Source organism: Nicotiana tomentosiformis, chromosome 5 (genome assembly GCF_000390325.3).
Source record: "Nicotiana tomentosiformis chromosome 5, ASM39032v3, whole genome shotgun sequence".
Lineage (NCBI taxonomy): Eukaryota > Viridiplantae > Streptophyta > Magnoliopsida > Solanales > Solanaceae > Nicotiana > Nicotiana tomentosiformis.
The window spans coordinates 125444331-125460243 of NC_090816.1; the positions used below are offsets into that span (position 1 = coordinate 125444331).

Genomic DNA, 15913 nt, shown 5'->3' on the forward strand with positions numbered 1-15913 from the left:
TCTCTTGAATTATTAGAATTTCTAATGAAAAAAGTAGTGTTATATATCTTGACTATTTGGAATTTGTTACAGCGCCTACCAAAACTTTATCACAGTATGTTCTACATAGAATCGAATATACCTTCCACGCTTTCATATTACATGTGACATTCTGTGCGAATCTCACCTCGACAAAACACGGGAGATATGATGAGTATATAAATAAATAGGCTTTAGACCCTAATGATGTGTTTTAAAATCGTGCGAGCCTAGGCACAAAGCGGACAATATATTATTAGTGGGTTGAGTTGTTACATACGCTGAGTCCCTAAAGGGGTGTATGTAACACCCTAGACGAATCTCACATCGACAAAACACGGGAGAGATGCTGGGTATATAAGTAAATAGGCCTTAGACCCTAGTGACACGTTTTAAAGCAATGCCGACCTAGATACAAAGCGGACAATATCAATAGTAGATTGGACAGTTACATTATAGGTGTCGGTTTAATTCTCTTTGTTTTTACATTTACCTTCATCTTTCTCTATATGTAAAAAATACAAAAAATTATTGTAACATGGTGAAGTTAATAATCTCTTTAGTGGGAGAGTTCAAAAAGAAATTTTGGAGAGTTTCAAAAATTAGAAACAAACATGATAAAACAGGACTTATGATGTGACAATGAATTGGTTCCACCTAACCATAGTCATCCCTAAGAGGCTAAGATCCAATAACAGAATAAATTTGTCGTTTTCAATTTATTATTATATTATATGGTCAAGATCTAGTTGATTTTTATGAGTAATGAATTTGGACAGGATACAACGTGGAGTACAATAAATGAGAACAACTAAATTTCATTAGTACTACTACTTTTCAACACGACAATAAGATGAATCTAGACATGATAATAATTGTCCATTTGTACGTGGATGCGGAGAGTCGATAAAGAAAAATAATCATTCAAATTTCCAAAACATCTGACATATGGGATTTGCATATCTGCTAAAATAGACCAACAAATTTGTGAAACATTTAAATACTAATACTAATAATGATAATAATAATTTCATAAAAATATTTTCAGATCTCAAACATAAGTGAGAGGTCAAAGTTGTCTGCCGTGACAGGTCACATGACATCGCATTGTTAAATTATACACGATTATATCGGCACGAATTATAATTTATTACAGTTTCATCAATCTGTATAATTTAATTTATATATATCGACAGTATATTATTATAATAATTTAACCGGATATAAGTGGAACCAGGAATTCGTATCAAGGGAATTTAACAAAATAGTAAAATATTACAATTATGATTTGAATATGTAATTTTAAATGCTTTTTGCTACTACATTAGAATTTCACACCCCCTCCCCCCCTCCCAAATAGTAAGGGAACACAAAATTTATATATAACAACAAAAAAATTATCTTATTTATACAGTATAATCTTTTGATGAGTTCAATTAAACCCCTTATGAACATGCTCAGCGCCTCTGCAACAACTTATTACTTTGTCTTTTAAGTCGCCGTATACACTTATTATGAAATTTGATTATTATTATAGGTTGATTTAGTTTGACAATAAATTAATATAGTGTTCATGCACAAAACTTAAACTTTAGTGTAAATATATTCGCACATATTAGACCACTAAAAGTTGTGGTGGATGATAAATGTCCTTTAATCTCTAATTAATCGTTTTTTGCAAAAAAATATTTTTTTTCCCAAGTATGATATGCTAGCACCAATCTGATAGTTGAATCTAAAAATAATATTTTATAGCCAAAATAAAAATATCCCACAATGTTTGGGACATAGGGATATGAGGAAGACTGTGCTTGATTTGGACTAATGCAGCATGTCCAAGTCAGCATGGGCCCCATTTTAAACAAGTTGTCAATCTGTTTTGCACTATTTTTTCTGATATCTGCCATTATCATATAGTTTTGTCACCTTTCCCAAACTTATTTTTCTTTTTCCCTTTTCTGAATATTGAACCAAATTTTATACCATTTCGATTTTATTTTATGTGATATTATTATTATTAAAAAAATCAAACATAGTTTTCTTTTACAATGGATTTTAAAATATTTTGAATTTTTTAACTATTAGTCTATTGTACTTCTCTTACGTAGTTTTCAAATTTTCGTTTTTGTTTTTCCGATAAATTTGAAGATTCTATGTTTAAATTTACACTGAAAGTAATATTGTTGGACCCTCATACTCCGATTACGTGAAATTAAGTTGTTTAATGATACTGTTAAAGCAAAAGATTTCTATCTTTTTAGTTAGGTCTATAACCTTTTTTTTAAAGGGTGCTATTTTTGCTCACAGCGAACTCAATGATAACACTACAGTAAATTATAAAAAATAGAAAATCATAACCGACAATAGATTAACAATTGTTTTTTCCCACTGGATATATAAGGTTTTATAGAGGAAGGATTATCTTAATTATATTCCACCATTGATAAGTCAAATTTGTCCTAATATCTTTTTAAAAATGTACGTATTACAGCACTTGGTTGTTACGTTGGTTACAGTGAGGCCAAACTGCGGCTTAAAGTTGCAAGTTACAATTTAATTTACAAAGCTCCAAAAATAAAAGGCTAGTAAATTCAATATTTTGGATTGTCATTCTCTTCTAACTAAATAATTCAACTTGTGTTAAGATAGATAGCCACTTGAGATTTGTTCAAGTAAAAAAACAGGAGAAAAAAAAAAATTAGATTTACAAGTGGTAATAGAAAAATTGTCACGATTCCAAAAATAATCGAAATTTAGCCACTTTTCATGTAAAGATAAATCTGAACAAAAACATTGTTCATAATCCGAAAAATATTGCAGCATAATATACTGGAGTTCCAATATAATATACTGGTCCAGCATAATATGCTGGAAATTCATACGCATGTACTCCAATCTCCGGTGTATTATGCTAGAACTTTCCGTGTGTTGGAGTTCCAGCATAATATGCTGGAAGTTCTTACACAGGTGTACTAATCTTCAGTATATTATGCTGAAACTTTCCGTGTTGCTACAAAATAGTAGTTATTTTTCAATGACTTTGCAAATGCTGGCTATTTTTTAATTACCGATCCAAAAAAAGTAGTAATTTATAGTACTAGCCTTACAGTTATATATAATGGAGTATGATCATATAAAAAAAAAAGTAAAAACAAGAGAATACTGAAGTAAAACTTGTCTTGTCAGTGTATACTGTATACTTCAATAACTACGAGCTACAGATATTTATTGTGGCATTAGTCATTACCGTGATTAACTGCTATAATATTGTAAAAATACGAATATTCTCTACCTTCCAGGACAAGGGTAAAGTTTACGTACACATTATTCTCCTCAGATCTCACTTGTGTGATTTCACTAGCCGGTTGTTGTTGTTATTGTTGTTGTTGTTGTTGTTGTTATTGTTATTATATATAACTATCATATAAAATTTGATATGAGAACTAGAATTATAGCATAATTGTTATTGTTCTGTATTGCTGTAATAAACAATTAAACTTTCTGAAATATATAAACAAAACAGAAAGTTAGTAATACTTATTTAACGAAATAAATTCTGAAAAAACAGTATAGGAAAAAATCGAGCCCACTGAATACACAGTGTATCCTTAAGAAAATTATTCCCCTCAAGTACCCGAGGTGTTGGAATATATCCTCCAAGAATAGAACAATTTAACTCACCGGAGTGTTGGTACCAAAAACGCCGGTGAACAACGAGCCACTCGAAGGCTGTAAAAACACACTGAAATTTTTGTGCAGAAGAACAAGAAGAAGAAGATCAAAAAATTTCGTAAGGAAAGATTCTGGAATTCAAACTCTATTTATAAAGTTGCTCGCATTGTTTCTGAAAAGGTTTGCAACCTTTCAGAAACAGCCATGGCTGTTGGAACAGGGTTGTTTGAAATATTACGGGAAAATGGATTTAAAATAATCCGGGGGTCGCGGGTCATGGGTTATTCCGGATTGAATTTTTCATTAATTATTTAATTAATTAATTAAATAATTGAAAGGAATTTTGCCAAAAAAGATTAATCAATCAATCGATCTTTGACCAAATCCAAATCCAAATCTGAAGCCGAGCGAGCGACGACGACGACGGCGCGAGGCTTGCCTTCTTCTTAACTCTTTAAGAGCTATAAGAAGAGTAATTATATATATACCCATCAAAAACCTTTTCTTCCTCCAATATGGGACAATGTCCCTTTGCGAAAGAGGAAAACTCAAATATTTCATTTTTCCTCCATTTCTCATTCACCCTCTTTAAGCTACACAAGCTTAAAATCCCAATAATCCCCCACATGAATGGGGAATGGCTATAAAATAAAGGAATGCACGGACGCGTGTGTGTTTTACATGCAAGAATTAATTGCATCTGGATAAGTATGTTTCCTTTTGAACTTTCCGTAGTGAACTTATATCGGATATACTCGGTCAATCGGTAGATTTGATATCTTTGAATCGTCGAGCTTTGTTGTATACCTAGACAACATAAGTCACACAATCAATCCTTAACCATTTATGGTTTTCACGGTTATGTTCGTTTCAGCCATGAACATCACCTGGTTTCATGAGTGCTTAGAGAATGGGCTTTTACTTTCATTCCCCTTGAAGCGGTTTACACTTCACACTCACATAGGTGATTTCTAAATGTGTAATCCTATAGACACACTATCTGGTCATATCCTGCCAGACTTAACAAATCATTAAAAAACCTTTAAGCGTTGTTGACTCATCAAAAAGCCTTAATGCTTTTCCTCGATTTTTGAACATTGTTTTCATCACGAGAATGGGTTGAGTTATTTGAAAATGTTGAACCGTCATTCATAACTTTGTTTGATCTCTTTGAACCTAGCTCGTGGGATCTCCAGTCTGCTAGGTAGAGTTACCGCCATGATGACTTATCCTAGACCTTAACCCCATTCCCTTTGATGATCTTTCAACTGCCTCTCTAGATAGGCCTTTTGTAAGTGGATCCGACACGTTATCTCTTGACTTTACGTAGTCAATTGTGATAACACCACTAGAGAGTAGTTGTCTAACGGTATTGTGTCTCCGTCGTAAATGACGAGATTTTTCGTTATACATAACGCTTCCTGCCCTGCCTATTGCCGCTTGACTATCACAATATATACAAATAGGTGCCAAAGGTTTGGGCCAAAATAGAATATCTTCCAAGAAATTTCGGAGCCATTCAGCTTCTTCACCGGCCTTATCTAAAGCTATGAATTCAGATTCCATTGTAGAACGGGTGATGCATGTTTGTTTGGATGATTTCCAAGACACTGCCCCACCCCCAATTGTGAAAACATATCCACTCGTGGATTTAACTTCAGATGATCCAGTGATCCAATTTGCATCACTATATCCCTCGATCACGGAGGGATATTTGTTATAATGCAAAGCATAATTTTGGGTATGTTTGAGATACCCCAATACTCATTTCATTGCCATCCAATATATGTGATTGGGATTACTTGTAAACCGACTCAGTTTACTAATAGCACATGCTATATATGATCGCGTACAATTCATGATATACATCAAACTTTCCAATACTTTTGCATAGTCGAGTTGTGAGTCACTTTCACCTTCATTCTTTTGAAGTGCATAACTCACGTCAATTAGAGTCTTGACAATTTTGAAACCCAAATACTTGAACTTGTCAAGTACCTTTTCAATGTAGTGAGACTGTGATAATGCTAGATCTTGTGGAGTCTTGTGAATTCTGATTCCTAAGATCACATCAGCAACTCCTAAGCCTTTCATATCGAATTTGCTAGCCAACATGCGCTTAGTAGCATTTATATCTACCATATTTTTGCTCATTATCAACATGTCATCAACATATAAACAAACAATTACTTCATGACCTGGAGTATTTTTAATGTAAACACATTTGTCGTACTCGTTGATTTTAAACCCACTTGCCAACATTGTTTGGTCAAATTTGGCATGCCATTGTTTGGGTGCTTGTTTAAGTCCATAAAACGACTTAACAAGTTTGACACTTTCTTTTCTTTACCAGGAACCACAAAACCCTCAGGTTGTTCCATGTAAATCTCTTCCTCTAATTCTCCATTTAAGAAAGTTGCTTTAACATCTATTTTGATGGATTTCAAGACCATACACAGCCGCTAGTGCTACTAACACCCTAATAGATGTTATCCTCGTTACTGGCGAGTAAGTGTCAAAGTAATCAAGGCCTTCCTTTTGTCTATAACCTTTGACAACAAGTCTTGCCTTAATCAATCAATCAATCTTTGACCGAAGCCGAAGCCGAACCGAGCGAGCGAGCGACGACGGCGCGAGGCTTGCCTTCTTCTTAACTCTTTAAAGCTAGAAGAAGAGCAATTATATATATATACCCATCAAAAGCCTTTTCTTCCTCCAATATGGGACAATGTCCCTTTGCCAATGAAGGAAACTCAAATATTTCATTTTTCCTCCATTTCTCATTCACCCTTTTTAAGCTACACAAGCTTAAAATCCCAACAATAATAACCTACTCCCTTCGGTCCACTTTAATTGATTTTTTGGTCTTTTTTGTGGTCCACAATATTTGATTTTTTCAGTTATCAAGAATGAATTAACTTTTTTTTCAAAGTTACCCTTGGAATAAAGAGCGTAGGAGTATTTGTTGTATTTTCAATGAACAAATTAAGGTTAATACAGTCAATTTTATTTTTAATTAATGCTACAAGCTGAATTCCTTAATATGTGTGAAAACAACCAAAAAATTAATTAAAGTGGACCGGAAGGAGTATTACAGTTGATTAAATTACACTAATATATAACTTGAACTCCGATCTAAAACGTAAATAATCAATAAAGGCAAAAATAAATGTATGATCTAATGATCAATAAAGTGGGTTGAAAATCTAAGTAGTTTCAACGAAGACAAAAATACTAAATAATTTCTTCTTACCTATCGTACGTGCACAAAAAAAAAATCAACCTAGCAAGGGAGGAGCTGGGGGGCGGCAAGGGTCAATTGCTTTCTGTATATAAATAGTAAATATTAAACTCCCCTCATTTTTTTTTTTTGTATTTAAGTCCTTGTACATTGAATTCCCTCAAAAAAAATTTGGTTCCGCGACTGAACGGATTTTTAACACGTAATTAATTCTCTTTGTTTTCTTGATAACATGAAAACATGAAAGATAAGACGCAAATCTTATAAGTCATGTGCATCTTTGAACATACTTATTATAAGTATTCGAACTCAGAAAACAATAATTTAACAACAATCAAACATCAGTATAGCACAGCACAACATTAGCCTGCTTTTGTTACTCCTTCTGTCTCCCTATAATTTCAATAAATACTTATCACATAAATCTGAGTATCTGCTGCTGAAACTTTTTGTTAGTTGCAGTTGAAAAGCCTGCAGAAAAAGAGCTCTTTTTTGAGCAACTCTTTTGACATTCATATCTCAGAATTCCTCTACGACTATAAAGTAAGAAACTTTCTCTTTTCTAATTATAGTAACTTTGTGTACTGTTTTCTTTTTGATTAGATAGTGGTTTCTGTTTCTCTTTTATAAACTCTAAAATTGCCTTAAATTATACTCCACAGAAGGAGAAAGTGAAAAAGGGTCAGTTGTATTTACTGTTGATTCTTGAATCTGCAAATTTTGTGTGCGTGTGTTTTGGCAAATTGGGTGTCTAAATAATAGGGAATTGTCTTTGGAAAGTTGAAATTTTTTCAAAGATCTTTGACATAACCACTAATTTTACTCCATGATTTCAGGAAAAGATTTGGTTTTTTTTTCCTCTTTCTTATTATATGTTTTTTTTTTTTTGCTTGTGGTTTCAAATTTCAAGGCATTTTTTACTGTGAATAAAAAAGATTCTTGCTTTTTGAATCTTGACCTTTCCTTTTTATGGGGTGACTGTCCGTTATTTTCTTCATGACAAGTTTTAAAGTGTATGACTAACATGAAATGCCTTACACCTTGAATTTGAAGATGTGATCTTAAGCAAATTTTGAAGCATTTATTATATTAGAATCTTTCCTTATGTCAAGGGAATTCAAAAGCTTATATATATATATATATATATATATATATATATATATATATATATGCGGAAAGATTCTTTCTTACCTTATTTGCACGGTAAAATTTTTCAAAGAAGGAGATTCAGTCAAACCCCTAAAAACATGCATTTCATGTAAAGATTTGAAAATACCAAATTTTGTGGGATGAATAGAGTTAATTTTTTAGTTGTTGATTCATTAGTTTCTATTTTAGAGTTTGATTCTGTACTCTAAATGGGAATCTGAGGAGAATTTGTGGTATGCAGAGTTTTTTAAGGGGTTGAAGGGAGACAGAAGATGAAGAATTCTGTCTCTGAACACAGTTTCTACATAGAGAGCGACGACGAGGATGATCATGGGGAGGAGAAACAATTGGATAAACCTGAAAATGAAGATGGTAATGACTCTGATTCTTCCAATTACTCTAATGATGATAATAATGAAAACGATTTCCCGGACAGCAAACCGAGTTCCTTCAACCCTCCTGCTTGGCCTCAAAGTTACAGGTATTCATATTGTTTTTCATTTTGCCTCTTTCAATAGATTTAGAAAAGATATTTGTATCATTTTGGCTTTTGACTTTTTCTCTTTTCTGGTAGCATAATGGGGTTTAACTTCTAGCGCTTTTTATTTTGTATGGTATTAGTCAATGAGGATTCATATAGCCGACCCCAACTTGTTTGGAATTGAAGCGTAACTGTTGCTGTTGTTTGGCAGCAAAATGGAGTTTCTCTGTTCATGGATTGGTTATTTTTCCATTATGAACTGCATTGGGAGATGAATCTTTTGAAGTTTTTATAGCTCATCGGAGTTCAATCAATAGTTCCATTTCTTGAATGATTACTTGTTAGATTTCACTTTGCTCCTCTTCCTGTTTTCAGCTTTACGCTTGCAGCTCTGGTAGGAGAATGTTTACTTGTAATGATAATGGTTTCATTCATTGTCATTTTGAATAAAAACATGAGCTGCGCATATGCTTCTAATCATTCTAGTTCTGAGTTTATAATGTTATCTTGCTTCAGGAGCATTTTTAATTAAAGAGTTTCCAACTCAAATTTTTATTTTTTTGAATGGCCAGCATTGCTTGGTGAACCTGAATGAAATTAAGAAACCAACATGTTTAGTCATCAATGCAAGAAGGAGAGGGTGTTGAAATGTGGAAGGAAACGGTCGAGGGAAATTTAGCTTTGCTTGAACTTCATAGTTCTTATCACTGGCATTAACATGGGAATTATGAAAGCAGAAGAAGATAACGTATCACTTTACTATGCTAGATTTTTCCTCCACGAATTATTCAATATGATTCCTGATGCGCGTAAAAAGTGTTTTTGTGTGTTGTTTTGTGGTTAACAACCGCTGGATCCTGTAATCTCCAATGACGATGCAAAGCTTTTCTCTGGAGTGCTTCATGTCTCAAATGAGTTTTGTCTAGTTTGCAATGTATTACTTACCTGTTTCATATTTCTAACTTCTAATCCTTGCAAAACACTTCTTGTAGGCAATCTATGGATATATATAGTAGTGTACCGTCTCCAAGTCTTACTTTCCTGGGGACGCCTTCATTAACACGTTTAGGCAGCTCGTTCCTTGCCTCATCACTCACAAGGAGACACACTCCTGAAGTGTTACCCTCTCTTCATAAACCTCTCATACCGCAAGCAGAAGAGGAGCAACCCCAACAGCGGCGTAGCTCTCATACTTTGCTGCCTCCTCTTCCATCAAGGAGGTCTGCTATTAAGAAATTTCCTGATGAGAAATCAGTTGCACATGAATTTCCAGCTTCCCGTCAAAGTTCCTACGGCCAAGGCGTGCTAAACGGTTAGTATTCTGTACACAGTTTTATGTTCCAATCACGGTTGGTGAGCAACATAGTTTTTACAAATGCCTCTTTTTATTTTCATACAGGTATTAATGTTCTATGTGGAGTAGGAATCCTTTCTACTCCTTATGCTGTGAAGGAAGGTGGATGGGCAGGGCTTTCTATATTATTCATCTTCGGTGTGCTTTCTTACTATACTGGCATTCTCCTTAGATACTGCTTGGACAGCCAACCGGGGCTCGAGACTTACCCGGATATTGGTCAGGCAGCCTTTGGTACAGTGGGAAGAATTATCATATCGGTATGTCCTTTTGGCTTTCATTTGTCTTTGCACTTCAACCATAGTAATTCTTAAATAAGATTGCGCAAAACGCTTGATAACATAGATATAAAGATGATAAATTTTGTAGGTAAAGAATGCTGAAGAATCGCTGTGGAACATATTTTAACTTTTTAGCCAATCATCACCGATTCCTGATACATAGATAATCTTAGACTAGCTACATATTTAACAGTTTAAGCATATGTATGCAATCATCACCGATTTCTGATACTGATTCTTTCTTGTTCTGTGTATTTGTGGATGCAGATAATATTATACGTGGAATTATATGTAAGTTTATGTTGCCTACACGTTGTCCGTAACATCCTTTGTCGTATTAATTTCTAAATGTGTGTCTCATCCTGATATATGCTTCATTACTGTTGTCCTTCACTTGCAGTCCTGTTGTGTTGAATACATAATTTTGGAGGGAGATAACCTGTCGGCTTTATTTCCAAATGCACATTTAAGTTTGGGAGGGTACCAATTAGATGCACGGCATCTCTTTGCTTTGATAACCACCTTAGCTGTTCTTCCTACCGTTTGGTTGCGTGACCTTACTGTTCTTAGTTACATCTCAGGTAAGTGGCTAACTTCCTATAAGAAGAGCTTCATATCTGAATAGCCAAAAGTGGCAGGCTGATAGCATTTATTTTCCTGTTTCAACTATTGGACAATGAGAATTCTGAAATTGACCGGCATAATTTTCAGCTGGAGGAGTTATTGCTTCTGTAATGGTCGTCGTTTGCTTGTACTGGCTCGGCTTAGTGGATCATGTTAGCTCTCAAAGCGAACAAACTGTACTGAACGTTTCTAGTCTCCCTGTTGCTATTGGACTTTATGGATATTGTTACTCCGGGCATGCAGTGTTTCCTAATATATATACATCACTGGAGAAACGCAGTCAATTCCCTGCCGTCCTCTTAACCAGGTATTGTGTGTTAATTTTGTTCGTGTAGATAATCCAAGGTGGATCCCAAACTCAAACTTGATGAGTTCGACTTTTGAAATTCTTAGCCGGAACACATTAAAAGGGCAGCTCGGTGCACTAAGCTTCTGTTATGTGCGGGGTCCGGGGAAGAGCCGGACCACAAGGGTCTGTGGTACCCATCCTTAACCTGTATTTCTGCAAGAGACTGTTTCCACGGCTCGAACCCGTGACCTCCTGGTCATATGGTAACAACTTTACTAGTTACGCCAAGGCCCCCTTCTGCCTGAACACATTGTATTCTTGAAATTATGCCTTCAGAATTTAATATTTGTTGATTTTTTTTTTTGCATCATTCCGTTTCCTTATTTTTGGTTAACGCGGATTTAATTTGGATGTAGTTTCGCTATTGTGACTGTATTGTATGCTGGAGCAGCTGTGATGGGATACATGATGTTTGGGGACTCGGCTGAATCCCAGTTTACTCTAAACTTGCCCACAGATTTAGTTGCCTCCAAAATTGCTTTTTGGACAACCGTAAGTGAAACTTGATCGATTATGTTCTCTCCTTGATACAACTATTTGAACATATGGTGACAAATTGTCTGTTTCTTTTGCAGATTGTTAATCCATTCACAAAATATCCTTTTCTGAGTCCATGATTTTTATTTTTTTCCACTGCATTGTACTACTTCAAATTATGTTACCAAAATAAGACTGAGGATAAAGGGAAGGGGAGCCTTGGCGTAACCGGTAAAGTTGCTGCCATGTGTCCAGGAGGTCATGGGTTCGAGCCATGGAAACATTCTCTTGCAGAAATGCAGGGTAAGGCTGCGTACAATAGACCCTTGTGGTCCGACCCTTCCCCAGACGCATAGCGGTAGTGCACCGGGAACTTAGGATAAGAAAATTTCCTTTTAAGATAATTTTAGCAAAGGGAGAATATCTTCCTTAACTAGAAACACATATGCTTTAACCATGTCCCCTGTTGCTATGAGTATGGAGGAGTTGATACCATCGAACCACGCCAAATCTCACATGTACGGAGTCCTCATTAGAACTGCACTGGTGATATCCACATTACTTGTGGCGCTTAAAGTTCCTTTTTTTGGTAAGTTAAGCTGCTATAAAAGCACTTATCAATATGATTTAAACCTATGTTGCTCGGACTCTCTAAAAGTGTTGCCGCACCCGTGTCGGATCCTTCAAAAATGCACTAAATTTGAAGGATCCGACACACACCCAACAACATTTTTGAAGAGTCCGAGTAACATAGATTTAAACAGTGTGTTTTTAATCCCCTTAACACTTTAGGAACGACCTTGCTCTCAAAAATATCAACAGAACTGTGATATCAAACTTACCTATGTAACATTCATTGCCTTAAAAAGACTTTTTTATTTTAACCTGCAGGATTTGTGATGGCATTGATTGGATCATTATTTACAATGCTAGTTGTAAGTCCTTTCTGTTCTGTACCAGTTTTAAAGTGTTTTGTTAAATAGGTTTTCTGTTTCCATTTTTTGTATTTAAAGAATTGTACTAATATATGATCTTTATATTCCAGACATTGATCCTACCTTGTGCTTGCTTCTTGAGAATATTGAAAGGAAAAACAAGTCCAATTCAGGTACAACAGATGTTTCCCTCTGTTATCAGATAGGCCAAAGATAGCGCAGCGCGCGTATACTTTGTTTTAATTGTTAGCTTAGGTGAAGAACATGGTAATTATCAAGTTTTAGTCAAAATTCAATCGACTCATCAGCTTATGTAGTCGAATTAATTTGAATTACATTATGTATAAACCTTGTGTTAAAATCGACATTATTTCCCAATTGTTCTTTATCATGTTATAAAATATAAACATCTTTATATATATAGAAACACACACATATTCTAAATCTTTTTGCATATGTACATATATTGTTTGAGTCGAAAGTAATGGTTCAGTTGAACCACTGAACCCACCCTAAATCTGCCTCTGAATTTTCGCCTTGATTATAGACATGTTTACATAAAATATTTGTGTAAACTATATGTCTCCTAATTAATTATCCACGTTGTTAGCGACCTTCCTTGGTGATGGAACTTGTTCTTTTATCCTTTTTTTCAGTGTTGTCAAAGGCACGCATAAAGCGTGCTTAAGCCTTGAAGCGAGGTACAACACATTGAGCGCTTCGCCTCGCTTAGTGGGCGCTTCAGTGTCGCCATCAAGGCTCTATGATATACTTTTCTTGCCAATGAGCGTAATCCTGAAGAGGCACTACTAGACAATTGATATTTCATATTATCGTAATTTTTTTTTTCAATTTATTTATCCATATATTTTAATTCATGCTTATAATTATTAGTCTTTGACTAGCCATACATATTTGTATTTGTTTCTTCTTTTGCGCCTTTCTTCACTGAAGCCCTTGCTTTTTTAGCACGTTGCGCTTAAAGCCCCATCAAACCTTAAAGCTTTTTTGTGTTTTTCGCCTTGATAACAATGTTTTTTCTATGCAGGTATCAGCATGTATACTTATTATCATAATTGGTGCTATATCAGCAGTTATTGGATCTTATTCAGCTCTCTCCAAAATCATCCAGAGTTTATGAGTTAAAATTTTGGTAATACAAACAATGGCTGCAAATGTTTTCAAGTCTATGATTATACAAAATTCTATTTTATATGTAGTATGGTTCTCAGAGTGTTCTTTTCTGAATAAGTCCCAAGCTTGTGATTTTGATACAAACATTTTTTTATCTTTGTCTCACAATCTTTAATCTTATTGTCTTTTAGAGATGAAACATTATGTCATTTGATTGCCTGTTACTCAAACCAATGGTAGTGTTTTAGCATTAATATGTGTAATTATCTTTGTACTTTAATTAATTATGTGGAGGACAAGTTTGTATTCTTATTTTTTGTTTGGAAGCTATATTAGTTGTTCAAAAGTTAGAATTTAGGGAAAATGCATAAATATCCCCTAACCTATGACCGAAGTTCCAACTATACACTTTTTCTTTTCGGAGATCCTATTACCTCCTGAACTATTTTAAAAAAAAAAAAAATTCTCCTTAAAAGATCATAACTAGGTTTGTATCAAAGTCATGAAAACTTACGCCCGCCAAGTGTAAATTTCAATTTTTAAATTTTCTTATTCTTTTCTTTTATTCTTTTTCATTTTCTTTCTTTTCCACCTTCCTTTCTTCTTCATTTCATTCTTGGAGTCGTTTGTCCGACGATTTCGACAATTTTTCTTCCCTCCGTCACCAACTATTTTCCGTTTCTTTCTCCGATAAGTTTGCCGGCAAGCGTTTTATGTTTTTTAGTTTGTTTGTTTTCTTTTGTTTATACTATTCCTTTCATTTCTTTTCCCTTCCTTTTGTTTTCTCTTTTCTTACTCTTTTTTGTTAGTAGGGGAAATAATGGTGTTCTGATAACTTCCTCCAACCTAGACAGTAGCAGATTCGCACAAAACAACTCCTGTCAAAGCAATGCTTTGATAATAGTTGAATCATAATTTTTACTTTAAAGCAATATATTCCTTTTATTTGCTTTAGGTTTGTGTGTGAAGTATAAGTGTGTCGACTAGGTTAGAAGAAAAAAAATTTCAGTTAAAATTTCAATACCTCCATTTTTTCCGGCGTGGAAAGGTTTTTCGATGATAAATTTTTTTCCCAAATCTGAGTGTATTTTGATTTGCTTATGAATAGATCTTTTTGAGATTTTAATTTGTGTGTGAAAAGGATAGAAAGAGGAAAAAGAAAAGCAAAATAAATAGAAGAAGAATGGTTAGACAAAGTTGTCGGTGAATGAATATACGCCGAAATTAGAGAAGAAAAGAAAAAAGAAGTAAAAGAAAAAGACAAAGAAAAAGGAAAAGGAAAAACAAAGTAAGAAAAAATGGTAAAAAAGCAAAAAGAAAAATCTGAAAATCGTTTTTCTTGCTTCTCACTCTCCCAAGGAGAGTGAAATACACACATTGCCACATAAGCTTTAACGGTGCAAATAATTCTACTTTAAAATAGTTTAGGGGTAGGGTAATAAAAATTCCGCAAAGGTAAAGTTTGTAGTTGGAAATCCGGCTATAGGTCAGGGGGTACTTATGCATTTTTCCTAAAATTTAGTAATATGTTTGTCACGACCCAAGAATCACACATGTCGTGATGGCGCCTATCTCAATATTAGGCAAGCCGAAAACATCAATAACCCACAATTTCTTTTAAATACTGAAAATATAATAAATAAGTTTAAGAGAAAATCCCACAAATACTGGATATAAATACACTCCCGAAATCCGGTGTCACTCAGTACATAAGCATCTAAATGAATATAAAATCTGACTGATAAAAACAATATTCAAAAGTATAGAACAATACAATAACTGAAAGAAAGAAAGTCAAGGTCAGCGGACGACAGGCAGCTACCTTGATGGTCTCCAATTGATAGCACTCTAAAATCTAGCAGTCGTCGTGTCCGAAAGCACCTGAATCTGCACACGAGGTGCAGAGTGTAGTATGAGTACAACCAACTCAATAAGTAACACGACTAACCTCTGGGCTGAAAGTAGTGGCGAGCTCCGCATGTATAGTCCAGTATAGAAATAACGGTACCGAAATATAGGCATGCTTTCAAGTACAACAGTTAAACTCAGTACAAATAAGATAGATCAATACTACATGATATGAGGAATATGACATCTCAGTGGAAAACCTCGTGTACTCACGATCACTAATCACTCTGTCACTCAATACTGTTTATGACCAATCCAGCCCAGGGATATTCCTTCTCGTATATATATAT

General features: G+C 34.5%; 1 protein-coding gene across 2 annotated transcripts; it reads left to right on the top strand.

The window, feature by feature from the left end:
- The first annotated feature begins 7334 nt into the window (after window positions 1–7334).
- Window positions 7335–14027, top strand: LOC104120708 (amino acid transporter AVT1C-like). 2 transcript variants are annotated; one of them, XM_009632525.4, is made up of 13 exons: window positions 7335–7474; window positions 8322–8561; window positions 9554–9873; window positions 9961–10175; window positions 10464–10487; window positions 10597–10777; window positions 10908–11127; window positions 11526–11661; window positions 11745–11764; window positions 12090–12235; window positions 12538–12581; window positions 12692–12754; window positions 13630–14027. In XM_009632525.4, exons 2-13 carry the CDS (start codon window positions 8353–8355, stop codon window positions 13720–13722), a joined length of 1671 nt encoding a protein of 556 aa, XP_009630820.1. In that variant the 5' UTR covers window positions 7335–7474; window positions 8322–8352; the 3' UTR covers window positions 13723–14027. The 2 variants fall into 2 exon arrangements, with proteins under 2 accessions (XP_009630820.1, XP_070031409.1); XM_070175308.1 differs by lacking the exon at window positions 7335–7474 and adding an exon at window positions 7595–7612.
- Window positions 14028–15913: the final 1886 nt, after the last annotated feature.